General features: G+C 42.6%; 4 protein-coding genes across 4 annotated transcripts; all 4 read right to left on the bottom strand.

The window, feature by feature from the left end:
- Positions 1-2,307: 2,307 nt before the first annotated feature.
- On the bottom strand, positions 2,308-3,945 carry EAE98_004796 (uncharacterized protein; the record flags this gene model as incomplete). Its single annotated transcript, XM_038952417.1, has 1 exon — positions 2,308-3,945. The coding sequence occupies one exon, from the start codon at positions 3,943-3,945 to the stop codon at positions 2,308-2,310; it is 1,638 nt and encodes a 545-aa protein (XP_038811067.1).
- Positions 3,946-11,673: 7,728 nt separating this feature from the next.
- EAE98_004795 (uncharacterized protein) lies at positions 11,674-15,751 on the bottom strand. Its single transcript, XM_038952416.1, has 9 exons — positions 13,794-15,751; positions 13,544-13,575; positions 13,314-13,340; positions 13,028-13,107; positions 12,919-12,941; positions 12,830-12,858; positions 12,757-12,766; positions 12,426-12,676; positions 11,674-12,270 (listed from the first exon to the last, which is right to left on the bottom strand). The coding sequence occupies exons 1-9, from the start codon at positions 13,811-13,813 to the stop codon at positions 12,119-12,121; spliced, it is 624 nt and encodes a 207-aa protein (XP_038811066.1). The 5' UTR covers positions 13,814-15,751; the 3' UTR covers positions 11,674-12,118.
- A 2,237-nt stretch (positions 15,752-17,988) lies between these two features.
- On the bottom strand, positions 17,989-19,396 carry EAE98_004794 (uncharacterized protein; the record flags this gene model as incomplete). The annotated part of the gene is made up of 2 exons (XM_038952415.1): positions 17,989-18,897; positions 18,989-19,396. 2 exons carry the CDS (start codon positions 19,394-19,396, stop codon positions 17,989-17,991), a joined length of 1,317 nt encoding a protein of 438 aa, XP_038811065.1.
- A 1,532-nt stretch (positions 19,397-20,928) lies between these two features.
- On the bottom strand, positions 20,929-22,568 carry EAE98_004793 (uncharacterized protein; the record flags this gene model as incomplete). The annotated part of the gene is made up of 3 exons (XM_038952414.1): positions 20,929-22,149; positions 22,204-22,400; positions 22,454-22,568. 3 exons carry the CDS (start codon positions 22,566-22,568, stop codon positions 20,929-20,931), a joined length of 1,533 nt encoding a protein of 510 aa, XP_038811064.1.
- Positions 22,569-22,920: the final 352 nt, after the last annotated feature.

The following is a 22,920-nucleotide window of genomic DNA, read 5'->3' as shown; positions in this document are numbered from 1 at the left end:
TCTAGGCTTAAGGTCAGGAACCTGAGAACACTGATAGACCACTGTATTTCAAGACCTTCAAGCTGGCATATCACCGAGATCCTGTTGGCAGACCTTTTGCAGGACTTTGATTCACGAGCCATTGAACTAAGAATATTTGGCATGATGACACTTTCACTTTTGCTTGCCAGGTTGGAAGAGAACAAGTTATTGAAAGAAGAATTAAATTATGGTATCTGATGCCTAAAGGCTTACACTACAAAGCATTGCATCTATGCGCTATCCTGAGAAACAGGTGCTCCATGCGCACCATGTTCAGCCTCCAACTCCTACTTCAAACAATCGTTTTTTGTGCCATCAGCAACGATAAAGGCAACATTGCACCATTTGAAAGCTAGATATCTATTAAACATATTAGTATATGAGTTGCAGATAAAACCACATAAAGTATGCTGATAGCAAAAGTGCCTCAGGTGAAAGATGAAAAGTCTACGTTGTCTTCCGCATTAGACACAAGTCTATCGGATTTAGCATGGAATGTTTTTTGCATCATCGACAAATGGATGATTATCCATTTCAATCTGAACAAGAGAAAAGTTTGTAATTACCTGATTAGTATATGCCGAAAGTTGGAGTGTAAATTGTGCTAGAAGTTCTATGAATCCCAATATTAGTATTATGTTCAAGGATCTGTATCAATTGATGTTGAAGAATAGTTCAACCAAAGTACTATCAGGTAATCGAACCAGTTTATTCGTCATTGTTGATCTGTATTTGATAGTACATGTTTTGTTCATCACTGTACTTTGGTTGAACCCGTTGTTGAGCAAGAAGATAGGATATAACGTACAGTTGATGTGCCATCGCATGGTGGGATCGTGGAAATGTTGGTAGCAATAACAAACCGAAGTTGGTGCATCCGTGAATTGATGGCACGAGTGTATAGAAGTCCATTTGCTGATCTGCAAAACAATTAGTATCCCGTATTTGTAACAAAAGGTCAAATACAAGAAGAATTGTGCAACGATTATCAGAAAGTCCGTTTGGTTAAGACAGGTTAATCACCACGGGAGCAAAAGCTCATTGGTAAGATAGGGGCGACACGATGTTCATCATAGAATGATTGCAGAGGGGAAATAAAAATTGAGGGAGCTTACCATTGATTGAAGAGTCCTCCTACCACGGTTTGTGGTAGAGGACGATTGTGTCGTTGTGTATTTAAGTTTTCTGTTGGAGAAAAAAAAAATCAAATTTGAATTGAAGAAGAGCTTGAGCACAGGAAAAAGTTAAGCGAAAAAGTGGTTAGCGCCGGTAGGTTCCATTAGTATCACATGAACAAAATCAAATGTAGGCACCCCTGCAATCGTTCTTGGCTTCAATCCGAGGTACGTACATAAGAAATAAATTAAAGCCAGCCGAAGCAAGCTTTTAGAACCCTGTAATTGTTGAACTTCCCTTCAAGATAACTTGGCTCCTTGGTTAATTCGGTACTCTCGTCTTATATCCTTATTAGATATTTGTTTCACGTAGTGAAGCCCAAAAATGTTCAAACTCATAGTAAAATATGCTAATTCGAAAGCTAACCATACGATAACAAAGATGTAAGGATTGCTCGTAGAAATCTTTGGCGTTGTTTTGATCCATTTTCAAGATCAAATTTGTTGTGAACCCGACTCTAAAGAAACAATGAAATCCTCTCCCTGAATGCCAGAACGCCCATTATTGTGAAAATATGCCAAGCTAAACACATGGCCTTGAATTTGATATGCCATCAATTACATGGTAAGTTCCTTTCATGTAGATGCCCAGATGAATGACGAAATGTTCCGACGCCTTTTCCATCCCCTCTTTTACTTGCTATGCATGAAATCCATCCCGTTTACCCAGACTGACGGTAACCGTACTCAAATCATGAGCTAAAAAGTACCAACTCTCGCAGGCCAGCCAGCTTGCGCCCTTGAAATCGCAAAAGTACGCCAAATGCGATAAATGATTGCAAAAATACAAGGGATCATAAAGAAAGTCCATAAAAAACACCATGCCAAATGCGTCCCTCCCTTTGCCAGCTTCTGCTGCAACTCCCACAATTGCAACAACGCGATGGGGAATCTTATGATCGTGAACACCCCGCTACAAAAATGTAAAATGCAACCTGATGCAGCACCGTTGGACTCCCCGTTGATGAACCCTAGTACAAGATAAAATCGAAGACATCACTCTACCATACATGATAGGTGCAAATAACTAATCGCAGCAAACAAACTCCTACAAATGACCGACTACATTGTTACACCTGTAACTCTCAGCACATGCAGTGATTCCCATCGTCTATCGTCCCATCATATATGCAGGAGGAAACCCGCCATTAGAACCGTTCATCATTGGTGTTGGGCCACCAGCAGCCATGGCTGACGTGAAACCTTGACCATTCCAATTGTTTGGTCCCCCGAATGAAGTATTAGAAGTATATTGATTACCACCCATAACGCCAGAACTCATTGCACCAGCATAACCCATTCTACCTGGTCCCAAGCCAGGTGGTGCAGAAAGGCCTGGAGGAGGTCCATTCGCAGTGCTGAAAGATCCCCCCAAGCCGCCCATCATAGCGCCGTTCATACCATGTATGCCGCCTGGTACATTTGCAGGACCTGGCGATACCATTCCTGGACCAGATCGAACACCAAGAGGGTTCTTCGAAAAGCTCAGACGAATCCCGCCTTTGATGCTGTTGTGCAAAGGATGGCCGTATAGTTCATGGAGAGCTTTCGTCGCAAAAGACGTATCCTCGAATTCCACAAAACACATTGGACCATTTTGCTTGGTCCTGAAACAAAGGCGCTTGTATCCACGCTGCTTTGAGAACAGGGCTTTGAGCTCATCTTCTGAAGTATCTATTGGAAGATTACCAACATACAAAGTATTGCATGGAGGATTTTGGTCAGCAGGATTGACAGGTGGGAAATTATGGCGGTGATAGTGTTGACTTCCAAGTTGGTAGTGTTGAGGTGGTTGTGATACCGGTGACATGGTGTTCCCATTCGCCAGGGTTGGCATAGTCTGCTGGGACGCGTAAGACGACATAGCAGCTGGACCTCCAGCATTGTTCGTCGCCAGAGATAAGCTTGCCATACGGGCGGTGATGGGAATTTGAGGGTTAGTCGGGCGTCGAGTTTGAATAGATGCGGCTCCATTTTCAGCATAAGCCACGGGATCTTTGAGGAGTTCGCCTGTCTCGTCATCTTCGCCTGAATCGTTATTAATCAATGACTTGCCTGTGATGCGGGGGCGGTCATTGAGGTGATTTCCAATAGGAGATTGCGGAGAGAATAAATTTTGATAGCGAGCACTCGACTCGGGATTTGGCAATTCATTGTTTGCATAGTTTCCATTGTTATTTGTGGGTGAAACTCTTTGTGCAGATGTGAAGGAGTTGTTGAATCTTGAAGATTGTCGAGGGGTCGGACCCGCTGAAGAAGCCGTGGAGGAAGTGGAGCTGGATGGTCCAGCGTTTGTGTTCGCATCGACAGTATATCGACGAGCGGTAGTGGGACTTCCATAAAATATTTCCACCACCATATTCGCATCGTTTGCAATATTTGGTTTTCCATCAAGCATGTTCTTAGCCTCGAGCGCGCCCGCATGGGACTTGAAGTGGAGAATAGCAGCTCGGAATCCTGCATCATCAGATTTCTCTGGAGACAGTACTTCAGCTTCAGTAAACTCTTTAGACCATACTACCATTGATCGCAGTGCATCTTCAGTGGTATTCAATGGTAAACGTCGGATTAAAACGGAACACGGTCCCGATGTAAATGATGCGCCACCATTCGATTGTGGAGTATTTTGCGACGAAGTGTCTAATGCGAAGGCATTCATTGTAGCCATCGATAAGGATTGATATGGTTGTTGGTTGTTATTAGATTGACGAAAGGCCTGGCCTTGTGGGACAAACACCTGGGCGTTCATGGCATTCTCTGGTGATAAAAACGTGTTAAGTGGTAGTTTTGTGATTAAAAGGTTGAGGGTTGCGATTGCTTAGAAACTCGAGGTGTCGCAAATAAAGAAGATGGGCCGAAAACGAAATCCGAATAATTATTGGATTTTTGTTTCAACGCTTTCTCTGCAGAAGGATAAGTTTTGAACGTGTGGGAAGATCACAAAAGGCTTGGATACTTTTGCGACCGTAGTGCTGGTTGACGCGCTCGCTCGAAGGTTATGTGGTGTTCGGGTAAGAAAGTGGTAGGGGGCGGATGCGGGTGAGAAGGTTGATTATCGAAATAAGATTAGAGTGGAGTGGTAATCGTAACGATAAGGAAGCTTTCGCGCAAATGGGTTGGTTGGAATTCTTGGTTGTATGTATGTATGATGAATGTAAGTGAAGTGTGGGATGAAAGTCGAGTGTGGGTGAGGTGCAAGTGAGTGAGTGAGTGATGAGTGAGGTGTGTGTATGTGTATTATTGCGGGTTGATGAGATTTGCGCAATAGATGATGGCAAGGTAAGAGTGAGAAGTGTGGTAAGAAGGCCTTGTTGTGTGATCTCGTTGCTCTTTGTACAAATATCGTAATTGTGTTGATTTAATCGTTGGAACTCTTTCTTTCTATTGGAATAATAAGATTCGTACGAGTTGACTTGTCAAATATGCGGTACCTGACGATGAATGATGACCGTGCGATGGACCGACCGAACGAGGAAGTTTAGGTAGGTTTCCACTATCCCAAGGAAACTTTTCTATCCTTTCGCGCGCGTGTATTAGAATGTAATTGGAATAATGTTTATATTAATTTGAGAGGATGTATCTTGCGACTTGAATTAGACGATGGTTTCCAATCGTGTATGATTTAATTGTAAAGGTTGGGATCAAAAGTACTGTATGAATGAAGCATTCGAGAGTATGTAAGAATGACGAGATTATATTGCGATGGATTGATAAGAAAGTTGGCTGGTGGTGGTAGCCTTTTTCGACCTTTACAATCAAAGAATGGATGGACACGAGGAATTGATAGGTAAGAATTATGTGTGACTCGATGAAATTAAAAGAAGTATGGAGGTTGGCATCAAAAGACTTCTTCTTTGCAAATGGAATGAAGAAATGGCGGGAGGATTGGAATTGTTGTTCTCGTTCTCGTTCTCGTTCTCTTCCTCTTTTCTTTCTTATGACTTTTGTCGGTAGTGATAGTGAGGGTAAGGTAAGGTAAGGTAAGGTAAGGAAGGTAAGGTGAGATGATGTGATGTGATGTGATGTATGGGAAAAAGAGGTTTGAGGTAGGTGGTCTATTCAATGATCGAAATTTGGGGGGGGCAGAGGGGGGTTTCTAGGTGATTACTTTGGGGATTTTAGGAAGATTGTGTGGAGAAGAAAGAATCCAAGAATTTCTATTGGTTTATACTCGATAAGATACACTGAAGCTAATTTAGTTCGTGCAGCATGCAGATAGCGGGATTTCTTTGCACACACACACAGACACCCACACACACACACACACACTGCAAGTCTGCAACTTGGGAGAGACAGATGTGTAAACAAAGATGGAAGAGTATCTCCTAGGTAGGTAGATAAGTAAGCAAGCAAGTAAGTAAGTAGGTAGGGTGAGAAGAAGTGAGCACCCTCTCCTAGAAAAAAGACAGAATCGTATCAATAAATATAGATTCCGAGGTAAGCTGGCTGCTGTTCATCGCCAGGGGAAACAAACAGAAATAACCTGAGCCTGGCAAAGTGATTACCTAGACAAGACAGCATAGCCATTTCATATTGGAAAGTGCGGGATGAGATGGGAATTGGCATGCGGATGGCGTATTTGTAGATGTAGATGCACGAGTTGTGGATTTGGATGCAAAGTTGGAATGGATGCAAGTGAGGTGAAAGGTGTAAAATAATCCTGGGTTATAATCGATACCTAATAATGAATCTCTGGTAACGTCTCTCATAGGTTGTTCAATCTGGGTATGTTATATCCACGAGTAACAAGTGTCCAGGTAGGGTCTTAAAGAATCTTAGATGCCATTCAAACATTAATGAATGGAATAGTATATGCTAGCTCACTACCTATCTACCTAGTATCTACGAGGAGGTAGCATTCAAAGCTCTACAATAAATGCGTGTCTTCCATTCCTACCCGACTATACCTAATCCTTTTTCTCATCTCCTCCCGGTCTCCTTGCTCCCATCGATTCTCTCCGAGGACTAGGTGGTAAGAAATAGAGGACCCAGTCTTCCATGTTCCATGTTCCTGATTGTCTGATTCTCATGCTCACTCGTTTGGAATATGGGGAAACTTGTTGGAGCTCTAGATGGTTGGTCAATGCAGAGATCGTCTTTTTTAATATACAGACAGACAGGCAGACAGACAAGATCATCAAATCTCTACTTCGTATTTCATCTCCCCAAAGTTTCTGTTATTTATCTTTCTGCTTAGGTGGGTATTGAAATCAAATCAGATAATTCCGATTACCGTTCAAGGAGAGGAACAAATAGAAGCCGGTCGGATACCTGCTTCTACTGTACACACCCATAACCCTTTAACCCTTTTTCTTCTTCCGCTCATCATCCAGTAATTTTACGAGCCTTTTCAAAAATCCCTGAAATCCTTGGACCCTTGAAGCAGGGCAACACACATCTTCGAAATCTCCAATGATCGTCAATAATGATATCTCGAGGTTGTGAAACTAGTCGATTCTCGGAAACTTGATAGAAAAAAGTTGGTTTCTTCTCCAATTCGTCCCAATTCGGATAATAAAGAGTTCCGTCATTCATCTTTTCCTTTGTGATACGATACCCCTCGACTATTATTTTTTCGATCGATGTTTCTATTGTTTTTAGCGTGGGAGTATTCCATCTTGAGTAGTCCGGAGATTTCAATACTAGACAAGTATATCAGTTGAATCAAAATTTAATCCTATGCTGGACATTTGAGATATTGAAATACCCAGACTAGTCTCGCTCTCAAATGAATATGGGATCTCGTTTGTTGAGAGCTATCCAAACCATTTGTCGCAATGATACGTTGGTCTCGTGTCTCACAAATGTTGCTGATCCAACCCTTCTTCGCAGGTATAGGCAACGTGCATTTAATGATTTTCTGGGGATGAGCTCGACTTGAGCCAGGATGCCACGAGTGATAACAGGAGGGAGAAGTTGTTTGTTACCGTTACACCAAACGGATTCTCGATAAACGCTTTAGCATTGTTGGCAGGTTGATTGGCTCTCAAAGACCAGGGGAACGCAATTCAAAAGTTAATGCTCTTAGGACTTGTGAATGCATGGAGTCGCAACCCGTGGGAGTGTCTCAGAAGTGAAAAAGTTTATTCGTTCTTCGTTTGATTTGGAACTGAGTTTCTCAGGGTAGGAGTAGGTACGTTTTGATGTCATAAGACGAACCTTGCATCTCAAACTCGACCTCGAACAGGAAAACCAAAGAGAAGATCAGAAAAGGAAAGAAAGAAGATGCCTTGTGAATGCAGACAGACAGAAAGATATCGATCGATACCTAGCTAGTGATGATAATATGATAATATCACATTCATCCATACCTATCTCGAGCCTATCCATCCAACAATGAATCATCATCCATCTATCTCGCACGTCCCAATATGCGGACCGTTTCATTTTCATCTCTGCCAAAAGTCTAACGGAGGCTACGGAACAATTATCTCCATTTTAATTGGGGCAAACACCTGGTTGTGGAAAAGATGTGAGGAATCAGCATCGTTGAGATGTGATTAGTGTGGGGGAACTTGGAAGACACAAATAATAAAAAGGAGCGAGGGACCGAGGGAGCTTTGACTCTTGGAACCTTTCGACGGCCGACTCAATCAAAAGCTCGAAAGCTCGAAAGCTCGAAAGCTGGAAAAAAGGATGTTGGTCCCACATCCCACCAAAAACCCTGCAGATATCATGCAAGCTTCACCCATCTCTACTAAGCCCTTTCAAGAGATGTCAAGGTTCAAGGATTGTCAACCGGAAGATGTATCCATCCTTGCCATTCATTCAATTTCTTGGTTTTTTATATCCTTTTCGACGGCGATGGTGGATGCTATGTAACACAAGGCTTGAGAAGACACAGAGTACAAGGGGTGTGGTTACAAACAAATTGGTTGGGTCGACAAGATGATTATGAATGGCCGTGAAGAATTCATGTTATCCCGCCACTCTGGAATCGAATCTATCGCTCTGGTCGTAAATTTGATCTGGTGATAAGTTGATTGACAGATTGATAGATAGATTGATATGACGAACATTTTGAAACGGTTCTCTGGACGTGTTGGTCTAGACTTTCGGAGTATACGCAACCATGCAAACCGATTGTCGAATATTACTGTAGCCAAGGTCCATCTTCTTACAGTGATCAAACGATTAGATCACTTATTACTATATGGTCAATGTTTGGCTACCTACTCGGGTGCGTACCTACATCTACCATCTCTTTTCCAGCATTCCTACTGGAGTGCATTGACGAGCTTACCCTTTTCTTAAATGCGAAAGCTAAAGAAATTACAGCGGCGGTTGGCTCGAGTGGGATGGGAATATGAGGGGTATTCTCTGCATCAGCTAGCTTATCGTCATTGGTGTCAGGTGCGGCTGACGATAGTTTCCCTCCGGATGTTCATCCACTCTTCCCCTGAGTGAAGGCTTTCGAACTCTTTCTTGGCCTTCAGAAACTCACTCCCGTGAATAGGATTTGGGATTGCGAGACATTGTGTGGCTGATGTGATTGGTAGGCTTCTCCCATCTCGTCCTCCCCTGCTTCGTATATTGAATCAATGTTCAAATATGCCTCGGAGAATAAGTGAGATCCAGAGTTCCAAGCACTACACGATCAATCACACCAGTGGCTTTTCAGACACTTTACTTTCGAAAGATGTCACCATCTGACAAAATTGAGACAAACCCTTCAATCGGTAGAGATGGATGTTCACATAGTCATGACTGCCATTATTATTGTGAGATGAGAACCTGCATATCTCCATATCTTACAGACAGCTATTGGTCACTGCAATCCAATGTTCTTAAAACGAAAGCATTGAAACAGTTTAGTGCTCACATCGATCGTGAAACCAGAACCTACAACGTTCAAGTGAAAAATTGATATTAGGAATGCTCGAATAGCTTCAACTAATTTATTTTCTCGTCTTTCGCAAACATATCAATCTACTCGTTATCTAATGTGATAAGAAGAATAATAACATTTCCTTTCATAACCATCCTCAATATATTTCGCAAAAATCATCTTATATAAATCCAAGAATCATATACGTCCATCCCTTCCATCCATTTTTATCGCGACTCTTCTGCAATTGGCCCAAAATCCGCTTCGAAAACCACCTGCATTCACAAAGACTCCTCGATCACAAAATTAGCCTAGTGACTCGCTTCGTTGGGTGTACATCCACAACTCGAGTCAATGAACCAATCACAACAATTGATTAAGTAATTCTTTGTTACAAAATTCTCATTGTTTAACGCTCTATTGATATATTTTTACTAACGAGGCATGAACATCAAATCAAGCAAACAACTTGATTTTCTACCTAGCTTCTGTGGTCCAATGGTTAGGATTCCACCCTTCCAAGGTGGAGGTTCGTGTTCGATTCACGGCAGTTGCAATTTCTTTTTCCTTTTTATTGTTATATATTTTGGAGACAGAGTTCGAGGCAGCAGAGATGAAGCTCCATAGTTTGAGTATGTTGCAATATTTTTTGGGGATTTCATCTTCTGAATAGGTCTTCTGAATAGGGAGCCGGATGATAGATAGAATTGCATCGGCTGACATCCGGGCAGTAAAACAATCAGAGATCTACTCGTACTTTGGAGTTTACAATTATTGCATTTTACTTCATTTTTCTCTATTCAGATTTTACTCGGAGATGTTTTGCATGGTATTTCAACGGGTAGTTTGGTCTTTCACATCTACTGTACTCGTACTGTGCCTCGAATTTTCAGGGTCACCAAATTGAGACAGACGAACACGATACGGAGTACATACATACCAGTATCTTTCAGGAAAAGTTAAATCACCGTTCCAGACTCTCCAAGTGGGGGGGACCCAGGTGTCGCAGTCACAGACTCACAGTAGGTTGTGCATTGGATTGGATTGGCGCGTGAGTCGTTTGGGTAGTGAGTGGGGCTGGCTGGCTACACGATATCATATCATATCATCTCATCTCTTCCCGAGAAAAGAATTTAGAGTTTCGAATTTGTGATATTGCGTTTGATAGTTATAACTTGTTACCTACCGTAGATGTTTTTCATTCTTTTATTGTTTATGATAGGAGAAGAACGGTATGTTTTGGTGCGTGCTAGTGGGATTGTGGTACTGTAGTGAGTGCGAGGGTGTGGAATGTGTACCGACGTTGATTCTTGATGCGGTGGGTAGCAGATATATAGCATCTCATGGCTTGTATCGCGATTTGATGGATGAATGTAGATTTATTTGGGGATGTCTACCGGTAGATAGTGTGGATTGGTTGCTTCGGGGTAGGAGTGTTAGGGGGACTTGGTATGTATGTATATGTATATATATATATATATATATATATATATATATATATATAAATTACCTAGGTACTCAAAGTCAAAGTAAAACAATTCCCTCAAATATTTAATACCTACCTACCTATCTACCTCTATAACATACTAATAAATATTTCAACAACACAACATAATCCTCCCTTCTCCTTCCACCTATCTCCAAATTTCAAACTCTACACAATATCATTCTTATGCCTTCTTTCAAAACATACATACCTACATACCTCATAAATCAAATCAAATCAAATCAAATCTATAAACTCGAAGAACTCGAAGAGATAGATATATGCTATACATACCATCGCGGCGATACTATAGCACCAATATGCCTTTTCAACAGTACAGTACAGTACAGTACAGTATAGTTAGTACCAAAAAAGCGAGAAGGATTATTGAGAGTGAAACCGAAATCGAAATCGAAATCGAAATCGAAATTGGGATACTGGGTCTGGGTCTAGACTGGAACCTGAGGCTTGGAGCTTGGAGCTTGGAGTTTGGAGTTTGGAGTTTGGAGTTTGGATTGGCTGGATATAGATGGATGGATGGATGGATGAATGGATGGATATATATATATATATGATTCTAATGAGAATATACTTGCTTATACATTACTCATTACACATTACTCTGATTTGATTTGATTTGATTTGTTTGATTTATTTTAGTTTCTACAGATCTATCGGTATACCGAATGGGGTAGTCGAAGTGTTTGCTACTGTATTCCGCAATATCTACAAGTATCGTATTGGGGGTTGATAAATGTGACTTAACCTAACCTTACGGTCCTGAGATGTTTTTCTGATGACGTGGGATGGCGTGGGATGGGAGGGATGGGAGGGATACGTATAAAGAAGATAGATAATTTCCATACCTATATAATTACGCTTCCTTGTCCAGAATTATATTCATATCCATATTCATATCCATATCCATATCCGATTGAGTTTCCTAGAGTGCTTCTCGTGGAATTCTTATTGATATCAAATATCAATCAATCTTATAGTAGGCAGATCGCGCAGCAGAAGCTCTCTCTCTCTCTCTTCTTCAACTGTGTTTTCGATATTCATTCTCATCTAGGATGGCATCTAATTACCCCCTCCCCCCCTTTGCTCTCTTCAACCCGATATCCCAAAGCCTGGCAAAAAATCTCTTTCTTTGCTTGACTCTTATTTTCCGCCTAGAACTCCTGGTGTCGGATATATATACATGCACACATGTACAAGTATATGTACAAGTATATGTATCCCCCCCTCCTCCAACCCATTCCTAAGCACACAAGCCTCAAGCTCCAAAAAATGCAAAATTGAAAAACAATCACCAAAGATCTTCCTTCTCATCATCACAACAACATCTCATCTGTATTTCAAGACTCTATACATCAAAAAAAGACTTTTCTCCTTCCTCCTTCCACTACTCACTTCTCCATCTTAAGAATTTCTATCCCTCAACCGTTCGTAATCCCCACATCTTCACATCCTTTCTATATCCACTCATACATACATACATACATACAATACCATGATACAACACCCCCCAACCGATCCCCTCCATTCCAGACACGCCAATCATCAAATTACCACAACCACCCGTTGACGCCCATCCCGGAAAGACAATCATAATATCACACATCTCCCCAACCGTCTCATCCGATGATGTCTTTTCTCTACCGGCGAATTGACTTCATCATCGAATTCTGGCGTCGATCGATTGTTGTCCCGACGGATGATTTGCCTGCAGAGATCGATGAAGACTTCGTCTACATTTGCTGTTTTCCATTTCCATTAGTATTGTTTTTCTCGCTAGCGTCTATCATCTTTTTTCATATTCCCATTCCCACTTTTCGTCACCCTTCATCCCTCACTCTCGAAACCATATTCGTCTCAACAAGAAAAAAGAAAAGAAGAAGAAAAAGAAACTCACCCCTCCTCCTGGCACTCGTCTCATAATACGGCGCATTCCCCCAACTCTGACTAACATTAAAAGCGGCCTGTCTACTGACCACCCGATCTTGTTCCAGATCACTTTTATTCCCGACAATCACTATCGGGACATTTTCGTCATCTTTTATACGTATGATGGTTTCGCGAAGTTCGCTGAGTTCATTGAGGGAGCTTTGCGAGGTGATACTGAAGACGAGGAGGAATCCTTGTCCGGTTTTCATGTAGAGTTCTCTGGGGAGAATGTGTGAGTGGTGGGCTCGGGAAAGGATGAGTGGAAGAGAGGAATGAAAATAGAATTGCTTGGTATGTACCTCATGGCGGCTGGAAGAGTGTTAGTTTATGTTTATGTATCATGTGATAAGTGAGATGAGGAGAAGAACTTACTGAATTGTTCCGTACCCGCGGTATCTAATCTACATTTCTCCATGTCAGTATCATCTTCTTGATCCCGTGAGAGGATAAGATAAACTCACATCTCCAACATGCATTGTCGTCCCTATCGAACCAAAGGGCCGCGTTAGCATCCTGATCATGTGTCTCCACCTCCATGCCAAGACGGAGAAGAAATCTCAAAATACTCACATCAACCTCAATAACCTTGCGGTACGAATCCTCAATCGTTGGGTCATAACTTTCGATCCAAATGTTCTGAACAAATTGTGCTAAAAGGACACAAATCACATATCAGTATCTTCACGGCGTATTTTGACAATCCCTTCCTGATAATTCCCGAATCTCCATCTCTCGTTCCTTTCACGTGTCTCCCCACTTCGACCTTCCAAAATTTCACCCCCCCCCCCAAACTCAACTCAAGTCCCCGGAGGAGAGTGGGTCAAGGTCTCGGCAAATAAATAAAAATGATCCTTACCGGTTAGACAACTCTTGCCAACACCACCTTTGCAGACGAACAAAAATAATTAGCCATCAACATTCTATCTTCAATTGATACATCTCTCTCTCTCTCTCTCTCTCTCTCTCTCTCTCTCTCTCTCTCTCTCTCTCTCTCTCTCTCTCTCTTTCTTTCTCTATAATCGATCATTCTCTTGAATTGAACAATTAAATGCAGAGGGAAGGATATCAAGGGAAAGAAAAACTCACCAGCACCCAAAACCACAATATGATAAGTTCTCCTAAAAACCACCAATCACCATATCAGCCAGCTATCTTTTCCGAACCCCCCTCCCGAATATAAAAATTTTACCCCTGATTCATACCTCCGTGCGTTCCATGCACCAACCACCGACCCCAAACCTCAAAAAAAAGATAGAAAGCAAGAATGAATGAAAAGAAGAAAGGAAGGAAGGAAGGAAGGAAGGAAGGAAGGAAAGAAAAAAAGAAAAAAACTTACTGTGAATTCCTCGTCGCCATCTTGAATTAAAATCTGATAATTTGTCTTTCCTCCTCCGATCCCTCTTGATATATATCTATACAGATAGATACCTAGATAGATGGATAGCTAGCTAGCTATCACACGTATCCACGTCTGTACGAAATATTCCCAAGATATCAAAAAAATTCACACGAGACGTCCGATCCAATATCTAGTGATTTTCACTTCTCCCCTCTTAATCAATAAAAACAATATCGCATACAAAAAAAATTCCTTTTCCACCACTTTTCACCTCAGAGTAAAGCAAAAAGGCGTAAAGAGATCTAGTAACGTCAAGTACCCCCCCAAAATACAATCAGAAAAAAAATATTTAAATATATATGTAGATAAAGTAAATCGAGTCGTAACGTAACGTTTCTTCAAGTCTAGTACAGAAAACCCAAACGGGTTGGAAGAATGGTAAAAATAAAAAATAATAATAGTAAGAGTAATCAAAAAAAGGGTCGATAAGCTCAACAGCACTTGTTGGTGGCTTAAAGTAATATATATGCAAGTTGGACGTTGAACGTTGATGTGAGGGAGAGGATCGTTTGGTTTCGTTTCGTTTCGTTTGACGCGTTGCGGGAGCGAGGGCTCTTCTTTTTGAATTCCCCTTCCAAAATTGGGATGAGCCAATAAGTTTCCGCGGTTAATCTTTCCAGGTTGTTTCCGTTCCGTAGGTCGGGAAGTGTTTGATTGAGTAAGAATGTTCAAGCTTAGTGAGTGGTGGGTGGTGGATGGTGGATGGTGAGTGGTGAGTGGTGAGTGTTGAGTGTTGAGTGGTGCAATGGAAATCTTCGCCTTTTCTATAAAAAATGCCTCGGACTCGGAGGGTTTTATTTATATGGATATATGGAAGGTTGGGATGGATGGATGTATAATATGCAGGTAGGATATCCCTAGGTCGTAGGTATGTAAAAGATTCTTGTAGGTACGTATTCTTTTTTCGTAAGACCAAGACCAAGACCAAAACCAAAAGACCAAAAGACCAAAATTAACAGCGAAGCGAAGTGAAAGGAAGTGAAAAGGGAAGATTGGTGAAGTTATATAGGTCTATATATATATATATATATACACATATAAATATATGGATTGTATATATATTTGATAGGTAATAAATGATATATCAAGAGGATCGAGTCGAATCATCTATGAGGCACCCAAATCCGCACCGTTTCGTCTGGCTGACTCTTGGGTTGCCCGGTGGTTTATGTGTTATGTGATATTTGGGGGGGTGGTGCAGTTGATTGCAGTAGCTGGTAATTTATCCGGATCATCTATTTTTCCTCCCGGGCGGGTGTATACCGGTATGTCTGGCCTGGCAAATGCAGGTAGATAGGTCGGTCGGTATGAAAGTATGTATGAATAAGATTCTCTTATATCCCGGGTGTTGAATAGAAGTTGGTAAAGTCAGATAGATATGGATATCGGAGACAGATGATGGTTTCGATGTTGTGTCTATGAATAAATAGGAGAGTGAGCTCACCAGCTCAAAAAAGGAGTAAGGGGATATCTCAAAGGAAGCGATCTAGAAGGGAAGAAAATAGCAAATATAATAGCAAATTAACAACAAATAGAGTCAGTCAATACTCGAGTGTGTTTATTCAAATAAATAGAGAATTGGATGAAAAGAGGTAGTCGACGCCACCTACCCATTTCTCCAACGCCAACCCAGTGAATTAGGAAGCACACTAGAAAAAACGATATCCTCAAAAGAAATTAAACACAAAAATTAAACATCTTTTCATGCTGCGACCCTTATTTCGTTTGTCCTCTCTTGACTCAAACCTTACTGAACTTTAACTTTCTACGATTAATCATCCATGTGCTCTCTCGTGCCAATCGATATCGACCGACTTCTCGATTCATTCATCCATCCATTCATCCATTCATTCATCCATCCATTCATTCATCCATCCATTCATTCATCCATCCATACCACGATTGTATTACCCGAGATACATACGAGTACCAGGTAGGTACTTATCAACCATTTTATCGTCGCATCTGCAAATGCACTTTTCAGGTACGGGGGTCCCGGGAGCGTGTGTATTGGACCCTGAATTTTTCATAACCCCTGGTGGGAACCTCTTTTTACCTGGGTAACATGCACAGCCCTAACGATGGATCACATCACGGCGAGGAAACCTGGACGCCACGTTGTGTCTCTGTTCTATTCTATTCTTCAATTTTTATTTTTGGAGGAACGCTGGAGTGGAGGTCGAATAGTACGAGGAAGCGAAGATGGAGGTGGATGGGAATAGAACAATCCCATTCCCGTGATGTGATGGAATATGGATGGAATCTGCAATCGAAACTCCTTATGGATTAGATTTGAAGGAGAATCTTCCTCTGACCATCCAATCCCACACCAGAATCTTTCTTTTGTCAACAGAAAGGAGCACTAGGCAGATTTCTCTCCCACCTTCTCGTACGATTTTCCATCCACGCAATGTTCATTCCCTATCCACTGTCTTCGACACTATACCACACCACCACACCACCCATCTGGTAATCCCTCGTCTGTTTCGTCATACGCATGCACCTTCGCCTCACTTAATCGAATGTCCAGCCCTCTTCAGCTCAACACCACCTCACCCAGTCCCAAAAAGTTGTGTAAGGATAGCAGCCTTGAAATTCGGCCCTTGGGGGTATAGTTACTCGGGTTCCGGTGGTGACCCTCACCCCAGACGAAACACCACTTCCGGACATATCAAATGCAATGTACAAGTCGTGTCACATACTAGTCTTAGCTTCCACATCGTTTCGTTAATTCTTTCATCTTTGAGCTGTGTATGGATTCTTTCCTTCGCTCAATCGAATCGTGCGGTGTTTCAATTGGGGTTCTTGGGATTTTTCGCCGAGAACTTGGTGATATGCTTGCGCTGGACAGGGTACTTTTCAGTGCCAAATGATCGTCCTGCTCGGAAAATCGGATGTATATCACAGCTACAGTTGTGAGTCAGTCTCATTGTCCTGGAAGTATCTCCTCGGAGGACTTCATTTGGAATGCAATTGAGTTCTGCATCTGGAAAAACTTTCCACTAATGCTTTCTGTCAACCATACGTCATACTTCATTTTCACACGTTATAACGCGGTATCAAATATTAGGGTTAGGGTTCCCAATATTGCATTCTTCAGGATGTTACTGCATGCAACATTAGCCTAATCATCTCATCTCATCTCATCTCATCTCATTCCATTCTCCAATCTACCAGCCAAACATCAACCCTCAACTCAACATCTAAGCAATCTCACTAGCGCGAGTCCACAACCTTTGACCCCTATCCAAGTACTCTCTCTCATACCCAACAATCTACAACAAACAAATCTGAGTATCCCAGCCAAGAAACAACCATAAACTCCCATGCATATCATCCGATGCAAATGTTGCAATGCCATGTGCAAACCATGTTCGCATTGCGCACAAGGTAGCATCTGCTAGAAATAGATGGAAGGGAAATGAGACAGTAGACGATACGTTACAACACGCTATTTTCTCTCGTAACTAAGGGTATCTGTTGTTTTTATTTTCTCCTCATGTCTACCTAGTTTACCTGATGTACATATGTAAATACGTATTGCAGCGTGTTGGAATCATAACCTGGGGTTTGCGGATAGTCCTTATATTCGGAGGTTGAGTTGTGATACGTACCTATCGATAGTATGTTTTTGTATGTCGTATAGCTACTGTAGCTACCTACCTCATTGCATGATATAATATTAAAACGGATAATTAGTTTTATATGCCCAGGTAACAAACAGTGGTTGATTTATGGTATTAGGCGATAAGGGGTTCACGAGCTGATAATTCCACGATACTGATGATTCTTGAGCAAATATATCGATTCCATCAATGTACAGAAGAAGTCTTGGATTGAACCGAGCATATGCACGTGTCATGTATATAACCTTATCGCTTCCGCATGTTTCTTTCTATATTGTTTCTATCCGTATCTTCATTTCCGTCTCATTATATGATGATAATATGAAGAATATCTGTGTTAAATACCTATCCATACGTTCTCATTCCGGAGAGCTTTGTCTATCCCAACCCCAATGATCATACCGATACCAGAATCCAATGAATACAAAATATTAAGTATCATGCATATGCATATGCATCTTACCCCTCATTTACACCCCCTCTCCTCCCTCATTCACACCCCCAAACTAATAAGGATCCCACTCTAACCTCCTCTCCAACAGAAAAGATTCCACCGGTACCCCCCTCCACTTCTTCTCCCCCTCCCTCGTCACATTGAAAAACTCCACCTCAAACCCCATCACCTCTTTCCAACCCCTAATCAAGCGTCTCCAATAACACGTCTCCGCCGCCGGCGTAAGATATCTCTCTCTAAAAACTCTCACGCTCCTCTCCGCAATCTCCTCTATCTCCTTCTGATCCTTCTCCTCCACCAACTCCACCATCTTCTTTTCCAACCCCGCAAACTCCTTATCCACCACGATGTAATTCTGTTCCGGCCCATCCTTCTTCATCAACGGATGGAAAAATTCCATCCACTCCAACTCATGCGCCACAATCACCGATCGGCAATTGCGCAGATACTTCAGCCGCGCGGAATAGGAGTTTCCTTCCGTGTGCGCCAGAAACTTGTACTGACAATGCTCATCCATACTCTTCAAATCATTCTTCATACTCCCCTCATTATGCCAATCCAACGTCTTCACATCCGCCCACGCCTTTCCCTCCGTCACATTGATAAATTTCTTGCGCACCTCCAGATTCATCGTCGCGCCGCGCCACAATAATTTATCAATCTTCCGAGTCCACGGCCACTCGCTCTCGGTCAGGATGGCTTTCATCTGCATTTCTCCGTAGCTACCGATCTTCGTCTCGGGCCACGACCAGAACCCGTATTCGGGCATGAGCCATGTTTCGTGATTCTGGGCTTGTCGCGCGTAGAGCCATTGAGGATGTCCTTCCATCTTGTCGTCCACGTTCATGGTAAATTCGATGTTGGGGAGGGGCTCGGGCGAGGTGAGCATGGCGCGGTGCAGAGCATGCAGGGTGGCGATGCCGCGGGAGTAGATTTTGCCGTAGGTGTCGATGATGTATAACTGTGTTCTTGTTACTTTTATGTCTATCTCATCAAACTCCTCTTTCACTGTCTAAAAGACTGTCAAAAGAGAAAGAACCAAGAACACAAACCTGCTGATCAAATATCATGGCCCGGATAAACCCATTCAGCGCCGGCGTATCATCCAATTCCTTCCTCGTCACCTTCTTATTCTTCCTCAGCTTAACCGGTCTCTCCACCTCCTCAAACAGTCCCGGGAACGCGACATCGCATTGCTCTTGCGTCAAGAACAGATTCCGATAATCTCTCGTGTAATTCCACGTCCCGTCGAATCCAAATCGTCCACTGATATACTCCGAATCCTGTTGCACATCCGATCCATGGCCGACAGTGGGGGCATATATTCGCGGAGGCGGCGCTGGAGAAAACTTTTGGGGTCCCGTGGTATAGAGGAAGACGAGGAGAGTGAGAAGAAGCGCGAGGACAAACGGATAAGGACGTCGCGCAGTCGCCATGGCCAGATCGTTAAAAATCGCCATATTGATCCCGATTCTCTCCACGCATGAAGATGAAAAGGAATGCACCACGTTCAAAGAAAAAAAATCAAGGTACAAGAGAATCCGATGAGTAAGTACAGGTAAGGGGGAATGCCAATGTAACATTTACGTCAAATTCCATCCATTACCCGAAATACAATTCTCGCGCCGCAGAGATACATACATACTCCACAAGTAGCTACTAGGTAGTTCTTTACCCTTTGCGAGCATCGAGTGTGGCGGGCTTACACTGATAACCGCTCCATATCTGTATGGATACCTACAACCGCACCCATTATCAGAAAGAGCCAAGCAAGCGCATGAAAGACCGACCGAGAAAATTCCCACGAAAAAGATGCCGCACACCCACCCACCATCATCTCCCCATCCCAGACCGAAAAAAAGGAACAAAAAACTTCGCATCCAAGAACCCCTTGAACACTCTATCCACAGTGACGAGCCTCCTTCCATCTCACCCCCACTCATCCTTACCTTGGCCGGACGAATAGAGACAGATCCCTTATCCCCAATCCCCGAATTCAACCATGTTCCCAGACATCCAATTCATAATCCCGTACACAGCAAAGGAAACTTGATTTCTTCATCACTAAAATGAAGAGATATTGTGGGGTGAGGTGGACTTTGAAGCAAACATTCAAACGTTAACCCATCCAAATGGTTTAAATTTAGTTGACTTTCGGGACTTAAGGTTAATTAATTCCCCAAGCGTCGTTCCCTACATGATTTTCGGCATGGGCCGAATAACGGTAAATCTAATCTAATACTTATGGAAAGACACCTGATATCTAAAATATAAGAGTGAGGTCTCTCTCTTTATATACATACAGTACACAATAGTGTTGCACATCGTGTAACAACAGATTGTTTATCCATTTATCAAAATTATTGTATTCTACGCTGTGCATGTACTCGCAATATAAAAAATGCTGAAGCCAAGAGATCTTCCAGGGGAGAACTCGGGTGCTTTTATCCGTTCTACCAATCGGATATGTACAATATGCAGTCGATTTAATTTGTACAATTGCTACTTGCTATATTATTAATAAGGAGTACATTGAAATAAAAACTTCAAATACAAATACTCATCATGTACCTCAGAATATTGATACATAATATGATTAGATAGTCCGGGTCCAGATGATTTACGCTTTACCATTTTTTTTACAACCATGCACAGGCTCACCAGCCAGGCCTTAACAATTACTTGTATTGCATATATATCATGGGGGTGCTGATCTTCCTCGCCAATCATGATAATAAGCCCTTCTAAAGGTATTTCAAAAGCTCCATTCCCAGATGCAATCATTACCAAAAACTCCGTAGCCAGATGTGCAGCCTATTGACCCCCAATATCCATGACACCAATAGCAATCCTGTTCCAGAAACGCGCCTCTGATGCAGTGATAGAAACGATGCGCCTTGGAAACACTTTTGTTCATCGTGCATATCATGCTCCTCCCAATCGATCATATATGTACAAACTATGCGGTGATCTCTCGTATATCGCATGCAAATTACTTCATGGACTGTTTACGCTCATGTTTCGGTAATGTCCTAGGTTCTAAACTCCTCGCTTGATCTCGTTCGAGCAGAAGCGAAAGTTGTGACTTGCTTTTGCTTAAAGGTCCCGATGGGCTTGATGCTAAGCTTCCTGATATAGGACTAGGAGGAGCCGCTTGTGAAAATGATTTCTTTGTAAAGAGATCTTTCATAAGAGCTCGAGCTTTGCCTTTGCTCGGTCTCTCTGGCGACGCGGGTGCTGCTGCAAGTTGGTTACCATTTCCTAGATCGAGGTGACCAGTTGCATCAGTCAATGTTGGCGCCGAGCTGACCATGCCTTTAGACTGGTGTTGTAAAAGATTTTTCCCACTCGCTTTCCTATAACCAGGGGGTTTACCATTGCTCGAATCCTTAGACGTGGTCGATGCCGGAGAATCTGGACTTGAAGTTTCAGGTGGTAACATGCTAGCTGTTTTAACATTGTCGTGAAGCATTCTTTGTACCTTGAACTCAGCCTCACTGACTTGAGGTACTGAAACCTGGTTGTTTGGTAGTGTCTGAAGGTTGTTGGAAGGCTCAGGCTGAGTGGGCTCAATCTCAATACTCTCCTCGCGAGTGCTTGCAAGTTTGCGCGAACCACCCACAGTTGGAGCGGCCGATCTGGAGGGATTCCGCTTGGTCGGCGAGGTTGTGGTTCGCGGTGTAACGTTTTCTTGCGTGTTCTGATTTCTGACTGGCAGTACAGATAACGTCGGCAGCCTCCCCAAAGTTCTACTCTGTTGTCCTTGTCCACCTGGAGCCCTCGCCGAGCTATCGTTCGAAGACTGTGAAGTTTGCGAACTCTGTCGCCTGACAACAATTGGTCTCTTCTTCTTGGAAGCTGAAGCAACAAATTTCTTACTTGCCGGTGCAGGCATTAACTTTCTATCAATCTTCTCCTTCTCGATCTTCTCCTCAATAGTAGCGGTATGCTCAAGAATTGGCGAAGGCGATTGTACAACGTTCTTGTTTGTGCTTGTGCTACCAGACTCGTCTTCTGAAACTGGCGGGGATATGAATCGTGCAGTCGGCCGAGGACCGTTTGCAGAAGGACCTCGAGTCTTTTTTAATATTGGAGGTGGCATAGGAGCAGGTGCCCGGGCGACTGATGTCAGCGTTGTACTTGATCGGCTATCGTTGCGAACACGAGCAACAGAAGTAGTCGAGGCAGTCTTTCCAATACAGGCTACACTATTCTGATCATTGAAATTCAGCATGGGGCTCCACGGTTCATCAACGGGTTTGCATACCATTGGCTTTTCATTTTCATAGCGATTGGGCGGTCCTCTGAGTGGCACAAAAGTGTCACCCTCTGAAATATGGACGAAAAGTCGAGCAACAGTTGAAGCATCCAACTCTCGACTTCGACTCCCCCATATTCGCCACCAATAATTCTCTAAACGCTCAGCTGTAGGGTCGAGAAGTCTTCGTTTTGTTGTGGTATAGACTAGAAGACAATAAGCTTGATGCTTTTACTTTTCAATCAAGATATGTAGGTACCTTTCCAAAATCTGGCAATGTCTGCAAGATCCAAAGGATCATTCTTGATTCTCTCAATGGTGCTTCCAATCTGAGGAGAATTGACCACAATGCCCTTGGGCAATATCAATGCCATCTTCTTCACGTCGCCAGAACCTAAAGTTGTAAAGCGACTGCAGCTCTTCTAAGGCAGGCAGCTAGCCTACCCAGAAGTTGCTGCGTCACCGTGAAGAAGAAAGGCGCTTTAACAGCTAAGAAAGCTGAAAACTAAAGTAAGGAATTAAAATTTGGTAAAGATTAAGTATTGGCCGGTTATAGAAAGGGACGGGAGATCGGTGACAAGTAAATCTGTGGAAAGACAAGGTTGTAAGGAAGAGATCCAGGATATTGACGATGAGAAAAAAAAAGCTAGTGAAGCTAAGAAAGATAGTATGAGATTTTAGTTTATGAAATTCCAAAATAGAAAATAGAAATTCTAGAAGGATTTT

This window comes from Botrytis deweyae (assembly GCF_014898535.1).
Source record: "Botrytis deweyae strain B1 chromosome Unknown BDEW_009, whole genome shotgun sequence".
NCBI classification, from domain to species: Eukaryota; Fungi; Ascomycota; class Leotiomycetes; order Helotiales; family Sclerotiniaceae; genus Botrytis; species Botrytis deweyae.
Note: the sequence above shows the minus strand (reverse complement) of the source record. Positions and strands in the feature narration are given on the sequence as shown.